The sequence below is a fragment of the Panthera onca genome, chromosome A1, assembly GCF_046562875.1.
Source record: "Panthera onca isolate mPanOnc1 chromosome A1, mPanOnc1 haplotype 2, whole genome shotgun sequence".
NCBI lineage: Eukaryota > Metazoa > Chordata > Mammalia > Carnivora > Felidae > Panthera > Panthera onca.
Window position 1 is genome coordinate 42,683,663 of NC_138339.1, and position 16,829 is coordinate 42,700,491.

Here is a 16,829-nt window from a genome sequence, read left to right on the forward strand (position 1 = left end):
CAATAACTTAGGCTAGGTTTGTGTTTGTTAGGTGTCTAGCTCAGCAGGGTCCACATTTATCTGTAGAGAGAAAACTTCTATAGTGCCATACCTTTTAAGTTCCTTGGGGGCAGTTTCCATAGAACATCTCTGAAAAATACTGGGATGGTGACTTTTGCCCTCTGGCTGAATGTTGGGAGTTCAGGGCATCACTAATTCCAGGAGACAGAATAAGTTAATACTTAAAAATACACTTCTGGGGGTGCCTGGCTGGCTCATTTGGGAGAGCATGAGACTCTTGATCTCGGGGTCGTGAGTTTGAGCCCTACATTGGGGGTGGAGACCATATATGTATGTACATACGTACATAAATACATAAGTAAACGCATAAATACATAAACTTTTAAAGGGAAAGAAAGAAAGAGGCATGTGATCTCTGTACCGGATTTCTGGCACTGAGTTCCTAAAACCCTAGAAATTTCCAGTGTTAGGAGAGAGAAGAGTGTCTTTGGGAGGATAAGAAAAAAAAGTACACTTCTGGAGTCTGCTTTTCTCCGTTTGAACTTCTGTCTCTCAAGGATTTTGGCTATATAATCTTGGGCAAGTCATTTTATGTCTATTCTTGATTTGGTTTTTCTTTCATTTGTAAATGGAGATTAACAATAGTGCCTACCTCATTAGGGTTTTTGGATGGATCAAATGAGATTATCCCTGTAAAGTGGATGGTGCATTCCTAGTATAGATTAAATCCTCAGCAAGAGGTCGCTGCTATCATTATTGGCAGTAATAGAATTACAGTCTCTATTACTGCTTTTTACACTATCAGTTCTCAGGGCAGGAAGGGCCCAGTGCTTGTGTGTTTCAGATTTTGTTGAGTTTCTTGTGCTCACCATCTGTCTTGTGCTGCTGTGCAGCCATTCAGTTTCCTCCCATCCTAATTATCCTCCCCAAAATGTACTTCCTCATCTGCAGTAGGGAGATTGAATAGGGTAGTTGGACTCCTCCTTGACCCTTCTTCACAGATGCACAGCAGGTTTGTCACATGACCTTATTTCTGATGCTTTTTTATGGAAGAGTCTAACTCATCCTGTAACCTTGTCTCCTTCAGGTTCTGTTTTTAGTTTGGCTTTCTTTTTTTCATTTATGTCTTTTTCCCTTCTTTGATTGAAATAACTTGAGCCATGGTTCTCTTTCTGAGAGCAAATTCACATTGTGAAATCAAATTTTTTTTATTAGCTACTTGTCCCCCATCTTTAAAAAAAAATTTTTTTTTAATGGTTATTTTTGAGAGAGAGAGACAGAGACAGAGTGCGAGCAGGGGAGGAGCAGAGAGAAAGGGAGACTCAGAATCTGAAGCAGGTTTCAGGCTCTGAACCATCAGTACAGAGACTGATGCAGGGCTCAAACCCACGAACTGTGAAATCACAACCTGAGTCGAAGTTGGACGCTTAACCGATTGAGCCACCCAGGCGCCCATAGGTACTTGTCCCCCATGTTGATTTGTTAAGTCAGATTCTTTTCTCCAGAGGTTTTTATAGAATTGCCATGTAAAGAGTAAATACTATGATTTCAGAATTTCATAGGATCAGAGTGAGTGAGTGTAAGAAGAAAAAGGGTAACATTTTAGCATCAGTGCACTTGGAATTTTAGGGAAAAAAGTGACTTTGGTCATCAGGCAGTTCAATTCCAAGTCTCTAGTTGAGGAAAGATAGATTCAAGAGAAGTGACTTGTTAAGTTCATGTAGCTAATTATGTCAGTGCTTTTCCACTAAATCACACTTCTCAGGCATTGCTGTGCTGTTTAGCTGCAGAATTTTAAGATTTGTGGAGTTCTGATTTTTGAAGCTGCAAGTATAAATAGTTTCTAAAAGCTCCAAATCTGTTCATGCCTGTCAGGAAATGACTCACCTTTTCTTGTATTGTTCCAGAGTTTCATACTGGCTAAAATTAGCCCAAGAAACGTTTGGCACAGTTCCCAATGAGTTGGATGGAACAAAAGATAGTATATAAAGCTCTGTAGCCCAAGGCCTCACTCCTTTGGCTCTCTGATGGTGGTAATTGAGGTCTCTGAGCAGGCAACTGGTGGTATTTACCTTCTATCTGGAAAGAAAGTGAAATCTCAAGAGGGTAGGCTGAGTTAAGGAAATGTGAGCTCATTAGCTAGTTATTTTGCTCTGATTCCTTAAATTATTCAGTCTCCCTGAAGAGAATTTTTATCTGCAACAGCCTACTTAGTGGGCAGTGTTTTGCTCAGAGATTTCATTGCAGAGATTTAGCTTGTCTCCTGTTTTTCTACCAACTTTTCCCTCTCCAGCAGTCAGTAAGCTCAGTGCAGTTTACTAGGAATTTTTCTCTGTATTTAACTTGTCTTCACGGACTTATTAAAGTCTAATAAGTCTAATAAAGTCACACTTACTGTGTGTTAGAATCGGAGAATGCTTTACAGGAGATTTCTTAGGTCATCTATGTTGGTTCTTAACCAGAGGCAGTGTGCTGCCCAGGCCCCTTTGGAAGTGGAAGGGGTTTTGGTAGTCTGTGACTGGGAGAGAATACTAAACGGTAATAACATCAGCCACAGATGCTAGACTTCTGCAGCATGCAGGGGAATCCTGCACCATGAATTGAGCCCCCCGAAAGACTGTTGTACTGCTGTTGACGAATGGTGAGAGGCCGACCCTCTTGTTTCATGGTAGCAAAGTGAGAGAGTTCAGGTGAAGGTTGTCTGAGGTGACATAAGTCATTAGATGTGGAGCACAACCTAGATAGAACCCAGCTTCTATGTTTATATCTCTTCATTTATAGCACTTTTCACTATTCACATGGAGTTAAAAGAACCTTCCTGAGACAACCGCGGTTTTAAAAAAATTGCTTGTGTATGTAGGTAAACGTATGTGTATGTACGTATGTGTGTGTATAAATAATAGTATATTTCCACAGCATAAAAGCTAAGGCACCAAGGAATTTTTCAAGTAGGCTGACCTGAAATAGTGGCTGGGATTTATAGTGAGTTTGAATATTTTCTAGTAAGTAATTAATATATGTATGAGTTAATTTGACTGAGTGAGAAGTTTGTGGCGTGTGTGTAAGCCAGCCTTAAGACTCACCTGAAAGAATCTGGGACAAAAGATAGAGTTTTCCCTAACAGAATTGGAATTTTTGAGGCTCATCATGTGAGATGTGACTGCATTGGGATAAAGGGAACACCAAGATAAAGAGCTTGGGACTTCTGGGCCCAAATATGGCAACGTATCAGCTTCTTTCTAGACCTAGAGAAGCAGGCTTTGAACAAAGGTCAGGTTCAAAATGCCAACTTCATTTGCTGAAACCTAAAGAGGCTATCGATAAGAAATTTGTTAGAACAGCTGTATGCTAACCTGGGTGTTGAATATTGTAGTGAAGGGGACCTGAAGTCTGAAGACTTGGATTCTGGCCAGCTTTGTCTTGACACCTGACATTAGCCTGTTCCTGCCTCTGGGTCTCAGTTTCCTAGTCTGTTGCCCATACGTTGTTGTTGTGAGGAGCGAACGAGAAAAGATTTGTGATGTGTTGTCCACTGTAAAATGCCAAATGCCTACAGGCATTCTTATTTTTTTTAGGAAAAGCCAGCCAAAGTCAAAGTGGAATTGGCTCCTGGTGTCTCCTCCAAAGGTTCGGTGGTTAAAAGAAATCAGCAGCCTGTCACCACTGAGCAAAACTCCTCTAAGGAAAATGCCTCCAAACTGACTCTGGAGAACTCAGAAGCTGTAAGCCAGCTCCTAAGTGTAGCTCCTCCGAGAGAAGTGGGTGAGGAGAATGAGTGGGAGGAAGTGATGATCTCAGATGCCCATGTTTTGGTCAAGGAAGCTCCTGGGAATCGTGGTACGGCAGCCACGAAGACGCCGGTGGTCAAGAATGGTGTGCCGCCTGAGGTCTCTCTGGGGACAACTGAGAATGACAGTCCAGGACCAGACATACCACCACCAGCTGAGAGGACCAGCACCTCCAGTCCTCTCCCTGCTCCCAAAAAGCCTGCAGGGTAAATGTGTTTATATGTTATAGGATTGTTTTTAGAATAGCAAGTTGGGAAATGTTCCTTGTTTTGTTTTATGTCGTTATTAGCATTACTGAGAGAGGCAGCAGAGCCCAATTAATGTTTCCTATTTTAGAGATATGGAAACTAAGGCCCAGAGCCACAGAATGATTTGCCTTTCCTCTTACACTCTGCTGTCTGTGCGTTGCTGGCACATTCCTGTGCATCCCTTCTTGTCATTTTCCCAGAAGCACTTGCTAGGATCCTGTTGGTACAGCCTGAGGCCAGTATTAGAAGCTAGTATCCAATCCTGGATAGTAGATTTGGAAAGAGAAGCCTTATTAAGGTATAGAAAGATTCTTGTCCTGGTGATCAGAGAATTCAGTTCTGGTTGTAATCTGTCTCTGACTTCTGTTTGACCTTGTGCATAGTCACCTCATGCCCGTTCTTTCCTCTGAAAAATCTTGAGTTGGATATTAGAAAAATCTAATCCTTAATGGCTGACCTCATAGACTTTAGATTGTGTGTGAAGCATGCATAGCCCAGTGCATTGCAGATAGGAGGTGGTCCATAAATATGGGCTATTTTTCCTCCCCATGCCCTCCCTAAAGGCTTGACTGCATTTTTCATGTGGCCCCTTCCCAGAGGCAGTTGTGGTCTTGTAACTAAAGGCCCTTATTTGTTTATATTAGTGGTTCTCAATGGGGAGCAGTTTGTCCCCAGGGGACATTGTGGCAATGTTTAGAGACATTTTTGGTTGTTAACAACTGTGGGGGAGAAGGGTGCAGCAGGCATCTAGTTGGTAGAGGCCAGAGATACTGCTAAACATTCACAGGACAGGCTCCTACAAAGAATTACCCAGCCCAAAATGTCAATAGTGCCAAGGCTTAGAAATTCTGGTTTCTATTATTTGATTTAAAATTGTTTATTGTTGACTAGGAGATATATGCACATGATTCAAACTCAAAGGGTATAAGGAATATACACTGAAAAAAATCTCTTCTAGTCTATCCTTAAGTCATCCATTTCCGTTTTCCAGACAATCAGTTTTCTCAAATTTCTGTTTTCAGAGATAATTTTAGACATATACTACAAATATGTGTATGTGTATATATATTTTTTCCTACCTTTTTTTATACAAATGGTAGCATAACTTATGTATTTCTACATCTTGCCTGTTTTTATTTATAGTATACTTTGGAATGGTTCTGTATCTTTAGAGCATGAAGCTGTGTAGTTTCGACTGTTCGTTTTAGGCAAGCGTGTCACTCGACAAGAGCCTTCTGTGATGTAGGCTCTGTGCTCAGCATTGGAGCTACAAGAAAATGTGGATTTTGTTCTGCGGGTGTTTTAGCCTCCCTCATCTGGGAGACTGATATACTTTAAATACTAATTAGAGACAGATCAGATATTATAACTACACTAGCTGTTTGTATTCCTCACAGTGGGCACTATTTTGTATTTATCTTCATAATGACCCCTGAAATATCTACCCTGAGTTTACTACACTATCCTTCTGCTAAAATGCTATTTGGAGATTGTGCTTTGGTTTCTTCCACGTGGTCCAGAATTTTTAGGTTTCCCTTCTTTTTTTTTTTTTTTTTTTTTTTTTTTTTTTTCCAGAGTTGACCCGCTCACCCCTGGGCTCAGAGCCCCTGAGCTTAAGGGCAAAGCTCGGGGCAAGCCCTCATTACTGGCTGCGGCAAGACCCATGAGAGCAATTCTCCCAGCCCCATCTAATGTGGGCCGAGGCAACAGCATGGGACTGTCCAGGGCCAGGCAGGCCTTTCCCCTGAGTGGTAAGGGCTGGGACAAACCCGGGAGCGGGGAGCTGTCAGATAGGAAGGGGACAGCATTGGGGTTGTTGAGAATGGAGATGAGAGAATGAGGGGGACTCTGAATGCATTTAAGTCACCAGTTTGACTTCTGATTGTCTCAGATAAAACCCCCTCTGTGAGGACTTGTGGCCTGAAGCCAAGCACGCTGAAGCAGCTGGGCCAGCCGATCCAACAGTCATCACACAGCAGCGAAGTGAAGGTAAGACCTGTTCTCCAGAGGTAGGGCATCCTGGGGGCAGGCCTGCTGCTCCGAGAACAGGGCTTCTATTTAGTGTCTCAGAGCCATAGGCAGAAGCCTATTACATTGGAAAGTGACCTCTGGAATGAAGTTGAGCATGAATGAGTTACTTATTTTTACTTACTTTTTTTCTTATTATAAAACGAATGTACGTTTAAACTTTTGACTTGGAAATAATTTTTTTAAGTTTATTTATTTTGTGAGAGAGTGTGCAGAAGGGATACAAAGAGAAGGACAGAGAGAGAGGGGGAGAGAGAGAATCCCAAGCAGGCTCTGCACCCTCAGCAAGGAGTCCGATGTAAGGCTCTAACTCATGAACTGTGAGATCATGACCTGAGTTGAAGTTGGATACTTAACCCACTGAGCCACCCAGGCGTCCCTTAATTTAGAAACAATTTAAAATTTAGGAAAATAATTGCAAGAGTGAAGACAGTACAAAGAAAGTACCCATGTACTTTTCACTCATAGTTGCTTATTGGTAAGGTATCACCCATTTTGTTTCATCATTTGTGCTCATGTATGTTTCTAAAGTACATGTAATTTAAGGGAAAGTTACATGGCCTTTTGCTTCTTAATATTTCAGTGTGCATTTTTCTAAGAATAAGGATATTCTGTTACTGAAACATTGATACAATACTTCAGTCTGTCATTTGTATTCCAGTTTCGACAATTTTACCCAGTTATGTTCTTTATAGCGTTTTTGCACTCCAGTACAGGGTTCATTGTAGGATTAGATACTGCATTTAGTTGTCTTGTTTCTTTAGCCTCTTGAAAAAATGAACGCGCGGTTGTTGTAGAAAATACAGAGAATTCAGTAAGGCAGAAAGAAAGTCAGTCTCTTGTAATCCTGCCACCCAGAACTAACTGCTATTGGCATTCTGTGCCCATTCAGCCTCTGAGGCTTTTCCTAGGTTTGTGGGCATTTTTTTAATATAATTTTTTAAAACCAAAAATCATGGCTCTTCACGTTCCAGTTTGTAGCCAGTACAGTCCATTCATATTAATGATAGAGGTTTTTTTTGGTTTTTTATCCATATGTGACCAGAATAGTTACTATCAAAATTCCCTAAATGAGCATTTTTTTACTAGACCTCTTTTTTTGGGCCATGACCCTCAATAACACATTTTTACATCACAGCCCAGTAAACATCCATACCTGTATACATAAAAAGAATAAGGAAGCTATGCCCTTACTATATGTGGTTATTTTGGTATTTTCCATTTTGCAAATGGAAATGGTTTCAACTCATTAAATTAATTTCATGACCTGTCAGTGGATTTTGTGGCCTGTAGATCAAAAACCCTGTTAGACCAAAATGGAATGGGAAACTCGGGCTGCCTTCTCCCTTGCAGGGTGCTCTGCCAGGCAACTCCCTTTGTTCCAAATTTGCCCCAAATAGAGTATCAACTGGCTTTTACTTTGAAGGCTGATCTGTCACCCAGATGTGGTGTCAGCACTGGATGCATGTGTGATTTAGATCTAGAAGGATCTAGTCTACTTTTCTGCTTTGTAGATTTCCAGCCTTTAGAGTCCCTTTACTTGGGTAAACTCCCGGTCTTCTCTGTAAATAGTTTCCTTTTGACTGGTAACATTGGGTATTTGTTAAAAGTTGCAAGTCCTTTTGCTAGTCTTAGGCCAGTTAAGTTACATCAAATTATATGTTCTGAATATCAACTTAAATTCAGTATTACAGAATAATTACTAATGCTGTCTTCATCTTTTTTTTCTTTAATAGTATAGAACATTTGAAAAGTTCATAGATAGTGGTGAAAGGGGAAAAAGTCACGATCTTCCTCTCAACCTGTGACATTTTAGTGAACAATTTTTTCGAGTTCTTTCTATGCCAACATTACTCAACCACATATTTGTGTGGTATATGACTATTATAAGTTTTTCCCACTTGGTAGCAGTTGTAAATCTGATTCACAGTGTTTCTGGTATGCAGTGTTAGAAGCTGCACAGAAGAATGTGGCAACCCTGGGCTTGAAAATGACATTTAAACTTTTGGCGGGCTGGTGACTGCTGACTAGCATCCTAGAGCTCACATGGAGTGTGGCTCTACAAATTCCCTGGGAAACTATTTCCTCAAGCTCTTTCAGGACACAGGCCCTCAGGAGTGTGAGGTTTTATAGAAAAGCACTAAATCACTGGTTCTGATCCACAGCTAACAAATGGCCCGGGCAGTCGGACGTCACAAGTAAAAGTTGTAGAAGTCAAGCCTGATCTGTTTCCTCCATACAAGTACAGCTGCACTGTAACGCTGGTAAGTGTGGCCAGGTGATGGGTTGACAAGGACATGGGTTTTGGTTTTAGGTGGAGGGCGAGTAGAAGTCTGAGGGAGGTGGGGAGTGGTAGTTAGGAGTGAGAGTAGGGTCAGAGATAGATCATTGGTTCTGAAGATCCCTTCACTGATCCAGATGGTAGCTGCTGGGTGAATTAGCTAGGTGTTTTGCAGGCGAGATCTATAGCGTGTAGGCCAGTTGAGACCTGGATGTTTCTTGGAGTAATTGGACATGAGAATCCAGTCCAGCTGTAGCATTCAACAGTCTTTGGACCTTTTAGCCTCAAAAGTCTGTTATCCACTGGTAAGTGTGAGAAAGGTCTATTTTTCCCCCTTAAAATAGAGTCACAGTCAGTACTGGCCTCTTAAAGGATTTGAGAAGTGCTTTGGTAAAGCATCTTTGTTTAGCCTCGCGTTTGCCACAAACCTTTTCCCTCCCCACCCACCTTTTATTTTTATCCTTATTTACTTATTTTATATATCTTTTTAAAAAAAAATTTTTTTTTTTTTAACGTTTATTTATTTTTGAGACAGAGAGACAAAGCATAACGGGGGAGGGTCAGAGAGAGGGAGACACAGAATCCGAAACAGGCTCCAGGCTCTGAGCTGTCAGCACAGAGCCCGACGCGGGGCTCGAATTCACGGACCACGAGACCATGACCCAAGCCGAAGTCGGCCGCTTAACCGACTGAGCCACCCAGGCGCCCCTTATATATCTTTTAATGTTTGTTTGTTTTTGAGAGAGACAAAGCAGGAGTGGGGGAGGGGCAGAGAGAGGGAGGGATAGAGAATCCCAAGCAGGCTCCAGGCTCTGAGCTGTCAGCACAGCACTGCAGGGGCTCGAACTCACGGACTGCGAGATCATGACCTGAGCCGGAGTTGGACACCTAACCGTCTGAGCGACCCAGGCACCTCATCACCTTTTATTTTTAACACAGCATATATTAACATCCCAATAAACATCCCAGTAAACAAACAGAGTGGGACTCTGGGGTCATCCTTTTACAGGGGAAGCCACATGGAGCAGTGGAATAAGCACTCAAAGGACTTAGTCCCAAAGTGGTTCTGGCTCTGCTGCCAGCATGCACATGACTTGGGGCAAGCAGGCATCTTTGCTTCTCTGGTCCTCAGTTTTCACCGTCTGTAAAATGCTGCATCAGTTTAGATACCACGTTGGGGCTCTTTTTTTGCTTCTAGCATTCTCTAATTTTATTGATCCTTAGATACCGATTAGCCAGGTAACTTTTGGCAGGTTCTCTGCCTGAATTGAGTAAGATACACAGATATTGAGAGAGCAGCTGGATTTTTAAAAACTCTTACCTGATAAAGGCAGGCAGGTACAGAACCATTCATTCCTTCATTCAGAAAATATTTACTGAAAGCCTGCTCTGGCCAGACCCTCTGCTAGGGATTCTGTAGTAACAAGACAGGACAGTATGGTGGACTAGTGCATAGACTGGCCTGATCCTTAAGGAGAATATCTCCTTTATCCTGAATATCTGCTCAGGTTTCTTTTCTCAGAGACTAATTACTACCTTCTCCATGCCATCTATACCGTCACCTCCCTATCCCTTTGACTACAGAAGGCCACTAGGGTTACTATCTGGGGGAGCTTCCCAGGACCTTCTCTTTTTTGATTAGATAGCAGCATGTCACAGGAGCCTAGATGCCAGAGATTTGAGCTTAGGTAGTCCAGAGGTCCTGATTGTCTTCAGGAAGGGTGTGGATGCTTGTTCACCACAGTCTTCAGCCTTCTGCTAGAATAGGCCTGCTTCTCTCTGCCAGTAGCCTGGACCCTGAGGGCATTTGAATTTCTAACATTTTTTACAAATATTTATTTTTTTGAGAGAGTGAGTGAACATATAGGAGCATGTGTGAAATTGTGTGTGTTGGGGGGGGGGGGGGTGGAGAGAGAGAAAGAGAGAGAGAAAGAGAAAGAGAGGGAGAGAGAGAGAAATCAGCCCCAAGCAGGCTTGGCACTGACAGCACAGAGCTGGTTCCGGGGCTTGAACTCACAAACCATGAGATCATGACCTGAACTGAAACCGGGAGTCAGACGCTTAGCTGACTGAGCCACGCAGGTGTTCCATGGCATTTGAATTTCTGACACTAAAGAGTCAGCTCACTTGTTTCACAGATGGGGAGGGACTTGCCAAAATTATACAGGCTGTATTAAGATTGAAAGGAGGTAACCGCAGAGTAAGGATCTTGCATCAAGGCTCTTTGGAAGTTAGTCTGAATCTGGTTTTGCCATTGTCACTTTCTTCTCTGATTTACTGATAGCTGGTCATCCTGGTTTTTGACTCTGCCCAGGTGTAACTTTTGTGGAATTGAATACTGGTTTTACTTTTTTAGGATTTGGGCCTCGCTACTTCAAGAGGTCGGGGAAAATGCAAGAATCCCTCTTGTAACTACGTCTACACCAACCGACATAAACCGCGGATTTGTCCCAGCTGTGGTTTTAACCTTGCTAAAGACCGGACTGAGAAAACCACCAAGGCTCTTGTGAGTTCCTCCCCTAAACACATCCCCTAGCCTTGTGTTGGGCTTTGTTAGTGGACCTGTTTTAGTAGAAATAAAATGATTTCTTGGTACATGATCATAATTAGAACACCAGAACTGGAACCAGTTTTAAATTCTGGACGTTCTCTTTGGGCTTCCTTGTCCTCATTATTAAGTTGAGAGAATTGGAAAACGTTCTAGCCCAGTGGATCAAGAGTTCATTCACCAAAGAGAATGGGAATACAGGCTTTACAGAGGATTCTTAAGGGGTGCCTCGTGGCTCAGTTGGTTAAGCATCCCCTCTTGATTTCAGGTCAGGTCATGATCTCACAGTTTATGAGTTCGACCCCTGCTGGTTGCACGGAGCCTGCTTGGGATTCTTCCGCGCCTCTCTTTCTGCCTCTCTCCCTCTCTCCCTCTCCTGTCTCTAAAAACTAAATAAACTTAAAAAAGTTTTTTCTTTAAATAGGATTTTGAAGAGAGGGACGGAAGGGTTACATTCTTTTAGTTCTGAGACCTGGTGGAGCACTGGTAAATAGTATTTTGGTAAACAGAGAATGCCAGTCCTAAGACTTTGTAGATTAGATCACTGCCTCTCAGGTTCCTTATAGAGCTTTTGGCTGAATACAAAGCTTCACTTCTAGCAGTTTTGGCAAATCTCTGAAGTTGGACCAAACTGTTTGGAGTATAAAACACATTCCATTTGCCCCATTAGGGCTCATTTTTTATTTATTAGAACCAGGAAAAAAATGGGTATTTTTAGAGGTCCTCAGACTTTACTCATGAATTTTTTTTTTTTTTTTTTTAATGTTTGAGAGTGTGTACATGCATGTTCTAGTCGGGGAAAGGGAGAGAGAATCCCAAGCAGGGTCCACACTGTCAGTGCAGAGCCCAGCATGACGCTCGATCCCACAAACTGTGAGATTATGACCTGAGTTGAAATCAAGAGTCGGGCGCTTAACCAACTGAGCCATCCAGGCGCCCCTCCACGTGTGAATTTCTTTAAGTGTACAGAACGTTACAGTACCTCAGGCAGCAGATGGAATGACTGGGTTGAAGGTAAGAAGATAGATCTCCCTGATCTGCCTTGGGAGGAAAGAGGATGGCGTACAGAACAGGTCAGGATCCAAGGTGGAGTCTGGCCACTCCAGATCTAAGCTGGACTTTGCAGGGTGGAAATGATTTGGATGGAAGAGGAAGGCATGCCATACTCCAGGATAAGCATGGGTACAAGCGAAGCGCTAGGGAGTCTGGTGCTCTAATCACCTAGAAAAGAAAGGTGTGTATGTATATATATATATATATATATATATATATATATATATATATATATATGGAGGAGTATGCAAAATAAACTGCTTGAAAGGCATATTGTGGCCATATTGTGGAAGATGTTTAACATTAGACCAGACAATTTGTTTTTTAGGCGATGAGGTCACATTGAATGTCCTTCATTCATTGTGAGGGCTAGAAGGTTGTGTCAGGAAGGAGGCATATGGGGGTTTGGGAATGGACAGGACTACCCAGGTGGTGAGAACCATTTCAAGCTAAGTTTTCTATGGATATGGTGGGCAGGGCAGGGGAGCTCCTGGCAGATAAATCTCACCCCCTGGCCCCAGGTTTGTTTCCATACTTGAGGTGGTGTTCTGAGGTTATCCTTGTGAGAAAGGGAAATAGAACTAAAGTATGTGGACACTGATGGCTTAGTGGAAAACACATGGGGACTGGGAATAGAGAGACAGCTGGGAGGACCCTCAGCTGGATGCCATCCCTCTTCGGAGTTTTAGTTTCTCTGGTGACAAAAGCGGGCCAGGTAGATTGTATCTGGACATTTTATTTTCAGGGCCGTGAACCCCAGAGAAGACTCAGAATTGAGCTTCAAATAATCTGTAAATCCCTGAAATAGCATGTAAAATGGGTCCGTAGCTTCCATCACATTCTCTTCCATTGGCTGCTCTCTGCTGGCAATGAGCTTCCTGGATCTTCTATGCCTTTAATGGGAAGAAAGAGGAGGTCTTCACTTAGTGTTGACCATATTCTGCCTTGACTCTGTCTTAGCTCCCTGTGACACCGTAATCTCTTTTAGGACAGGTGTATCTGTTCCCCCATGCCTTCTGACCTTAGAGTGTGCATACTCAATGTATTGATCATGATCATGGAATGGAATTGAGTCCTGTATAAGTAGATGCTCTGAACATTCCCTTCTCCTATTTGATTGTAGCAATTGGTGTGGTTTGCAGTGTGGAAATGGATGTTGGTTCCCTGGATCGAGGATGATGAGGTGACCTAACTTTCAAGGTCAGACAGGAATTGTTCAAGGACTTCTAGCCAATTGATTTCAAATCCTACTCTTGGAATTTTATATTCTTTTGTCTTTGGTTGATAGCTGCTTACCTCCAGTATCCTTCTGACATTCTGTCACCTTTCAACTTCCTAAGTTTTAGAGAAATAAAATGTAATTACTGTTTTTCTGTAAACTAAAACACTAGTCTGAGACCCAAGGACCTTAGTATGTAATGCTCTCTGGAGCCCCCTGGTGGCCATATGCTTCCTGCGCAGTTTGTCATTGGTGGCTGTAATTAAGACTGCAGCAACTCTGGGCTGGAATGGTCTTCATTCCTGTCTTTCACTGTGGCTCAGAGTAGAAGGATAGTATCCCTGCCAGCTACTCTTCCAGCCCATAGTTCAACATAGACAGGGCTGGGAACACACTGTCTCCCAGGGCAACTCATTCTAGTGTCAGTCAGCTCTCTGCAGTTGTTCTTTTTCTTCCAGCAAGCATGCATTGAATGCCTACTGTAGGTCAGGCCTTTGGAGATACAAAGATAAATAGAACATGGTCCCTTCCCTTGAGGAACACACAGTCTCGTGGGGGAGAAAGGTAAGTAGCCAAACTACAGATAAATGAGATGAGAGCTATAGGTGTGCAGAGTTCATAGAAAGTTCCTTCGTGTTATTAGGCAATTAACTTCTGCAAAGCAACATATTATATGTCCAGCAAATAGGAATTAGAATCTTTAGTGTGCTCTCATGCTGGTTTTGGGAATCAGCAAATAAACAGGAACCTTATACTCACCGAAAATAGGGGAACGGTCTCACCAGCTGTGAGACATGAATTCTGCAGTAAAAGAATGGACTCTGGAAACATGAGGAAGGGAGTGATTCCTGTTGCATTTATACAAGGGATCTCGGAGGAACCTCCATTTTTTAATGAGCATTTCAGGACCTTAGTCCTAAAAGCCTTTGATTGATATATGAAATAGTTCCCTTGTACCCAGAAGATAAAAGTGTTAAAGACAAATACCTTAAGTAGTACAGATATTTGGTGACATATCAAAACTACCATTTGTAGAGCTTTCATTGTCTACCAGGTACTATGCTAAGTGCTTTACTTGCAATATTTTGTTTACTCTGCATGATAACTCTAGGAGATTACTGGTACTTCATCCTTCATTTCATAGATAAGAAAATTGAGGCTCAGAAAGATTCAGTAGATTGCTTTGGGTCACAAATGTATGGCTATTAAGTGGCATATCCAGGATTGAGACCCGGGTCTGTTATTCTCCAAACCTGGTGAATGGGAGCTTACCTCTGAAACCATTTCTGAGTGGTGTGTATAATCCTCTCCTTTTACTGGTAGAGAACTTTGTGCCAGAAAGAGAACACCTGCCTCGAGTCACGCAGCAAGTTACTAACTGAGGTGGTTTGGAAACTAGGTTTCCTACCCTCAGCCACAGATGGGCCCATCCCTCTGCCGCTTGCAGCCTCTCAGCATTTTAGACCAAGGCTGGCGGTGCCCTGGCTGTTTGCTGATCATTCAATCTGCTCCTCTCCCAGGAGGTCAGCTCACCGCTCCCAGATGTGCTGAGTGCCACAGAGCCCCTGAGCCTGGCCCAGAGGGAGGTCCAGCGCCAGTCCACTCTGCAGCTGCTGCGCAAAGTCCTGCAGATTCCTGAGAACGAGTCTGAGCTGGCTGAGGTCTTCGCCTTGATTCACGAACTCAACAGCTCTCGACTCATTCTGTCCAACGTGAGTGAAGAGACGGTCACCATCGAGCAGACCTCTTGGTCGAATTATTATGAGTCTCCGTCCACGCAGTGCCTACTCTGTAGCAGCCCATTATTCAAAGGGGGACAAAAGTAAGCACCCCTTTCAGATTTACCCTGTCCCTAGCTGCCATATCTTACTTGGCCCATCTTGCCCCTTTTTCCAAACTTCTGTAAAGCTATATCTGCTTCTCTTAGGTTTCCTTTGCTTTTTCAATTGCCTAAAGTAAAAGCATAGTGATTAGTAATTATCCATTATTTCTATTGAAAATGCCTGAAAGTTGTCGTCACCAAGTTAGGATTTCATTTACATCTGGACTGCCCGGCACAGTGCTTGGATTTGGGAGTTCAGGGGCATTGGTTAAAGTAGGTAATGAATCCAGAGTAGTATTAACTTAAGGGGTGATTCCACAGACCACATGCCACCAGAGCAGACACCCACCTAGAAAACCTTGGAACACGAGCTCCAGCATCTTCATTTGCCTACTTTATTAAAATCTTGAGAACTTTGCCGTTGATCACTGAGCCCTGGAACTGCATAAGTTGATTTCCTTTATGTTTTTCTGTCGGTGATGTTTTGGTACTAGCTCCCTGGCCGGGCCCCAGGAGTGCTGGCTGCTGACAGCCAGCCGGCTACAGGTGGTGACTGCCCAGGTGAAGATGTGTCTGAACCCTCATTGTCTGGCCCTGCACAGCTTCACGGACATCTATGCAGGTGGGTGTCATTGTCTGGCCCTGCACAGCTTCACGGACATCTATGCAGGTGGTATCAGCCTTTCTTCCTTCAGAGGGCCCCAAAACAGGCTTGGGAACAGCCTCTGTTGGTCAGACCTCTGGTTCTTTGAGCACTGCACCTTCCCTCAGATGTGGCTTCTGAGAAAGAGGGGATTTTTTCTCGTGGATGTCTTGGTGCCAGAAGATTACTTCTGGGCTCTTATATTAGGGCTCTTGTATCTTGGATCTTTAGACAAAGTTAATTTTTAAATAACAGATCTTCATTGTGGGAAAAAAATAGAAAATGCTGACAGGTACAAAGAAGAAAATAAAAGGGAATATGGGATTTATGGGTTTATGGTTTTTCTTTCAGCAAAAGTGGGGTCGTGCTGGATATCGTTTTGGGATATTCTTTTTATTTTTTTTATGTTTACTTATTTTGAGAGCAAGAAAGCGTGAGCCTGAGTGGGGGAGAGGAACAGAGGGGGTGAAAGAATCCCAAGCAAGCTTCACACGGGGCTTGATCTCATGACCATGAGATTGTGACGTGAACCAAAATCAAGAGTTAGATGCTTGGGGCGCCTGCGTGGCTCAGTCGGTTGAGCGTCTGACTTCGGTTCAGGTCATGATCTCATGGCTCGTGACTTCGAGCCCCGCGTCGGGCTCTGTGCTGACAGCTTAGAGCCTGGAGCCTGCTTCCAATTCTGTGTCTCCCTCTCTCTGCCCCTAACCCAGTCGCATTCTGTCTCTGTCTCTCTCAAAAATAAATAATTAAAAACATTAAAAAACAAATTTTTTAAAAAAGAGTTAGATGCTTAACCGACTGAGCCACCCACATGCCCCGGAATATTCTTTTTAAGTTTGGCAGTGTACCATGGGCATCTTCCTGTGCCAGCAAGTGGGGAAATACATGACCATTTTTAGAGAGTGTATGGGACTCCATTTTAGAATTCTCTTTATAATTAACTCTTTGTGTATAGCCTTAATTATTTCCTTTGGACAAGTGCTCAAAACGGAATTGCTGCGTGTTCACCCATTCTCCCTGTATGTTCATCAGCATCAGACATTTGTGGAAACATTCACCATGTACCACAGTTGTAAGAATTTGGAATTTGAATTTCATACATACACTTGAGTGCCAAAGATTAGAGTATTTGTGATTTATTCTCCTCGTCTTCAGAGCCTTACACTGCCTTGTTTTGTATTCACGCTCTCAATGTC

At 42.9% G+C, this 16,829-nt stretch overlaps 1 protein-coding gene across 5 annotated transcripts in view; it reads left to right on the plus strand.

Annotated features, from left to right (window-relative positions):
* HMGXB3 (HMG-box containing 3) overlaps positions 1-16,829 on the plus strand; it is a 47,281-nt gene that overhangs the window by 16,407 nt on the left and 14,045 nt on the right. For 4 of the 5 annotated variants that reach the window (XM_078445758.2, XM_078445765.2, XM_081796227.1 and 1 more), the window contains 7 exons: positions 3,576-3,994; positions 5,612-5,787; positions 5,928-6,025; positions 8,230-8,328; positions 10,702-10,851; positions 14,686-14,987; positions 15,482-15,609. In XM_078445758.2, coding sequence (XP_078301884.2) covers positions 3,576-3,994; positions 5,612-5,787; positions 5,928-6,025; positions 8,230-8,328; positions 10,702-10,851; positions 14,686-14,987; positions 15,482-15,609 — 1,372 coding nt within the window. The remainder of the gene's footprint in view (positions 1-3,575; positions 3,995-5,611; positions 5,788-5,927; positions 6,026-8,229; positions 8,329-10,701; positions 10,852-14,685; positions 14,988-15,481; positions 15,610-16,829) is intronic. The other variant, XM_081796226.1, reaches the window with a different exon arrangement.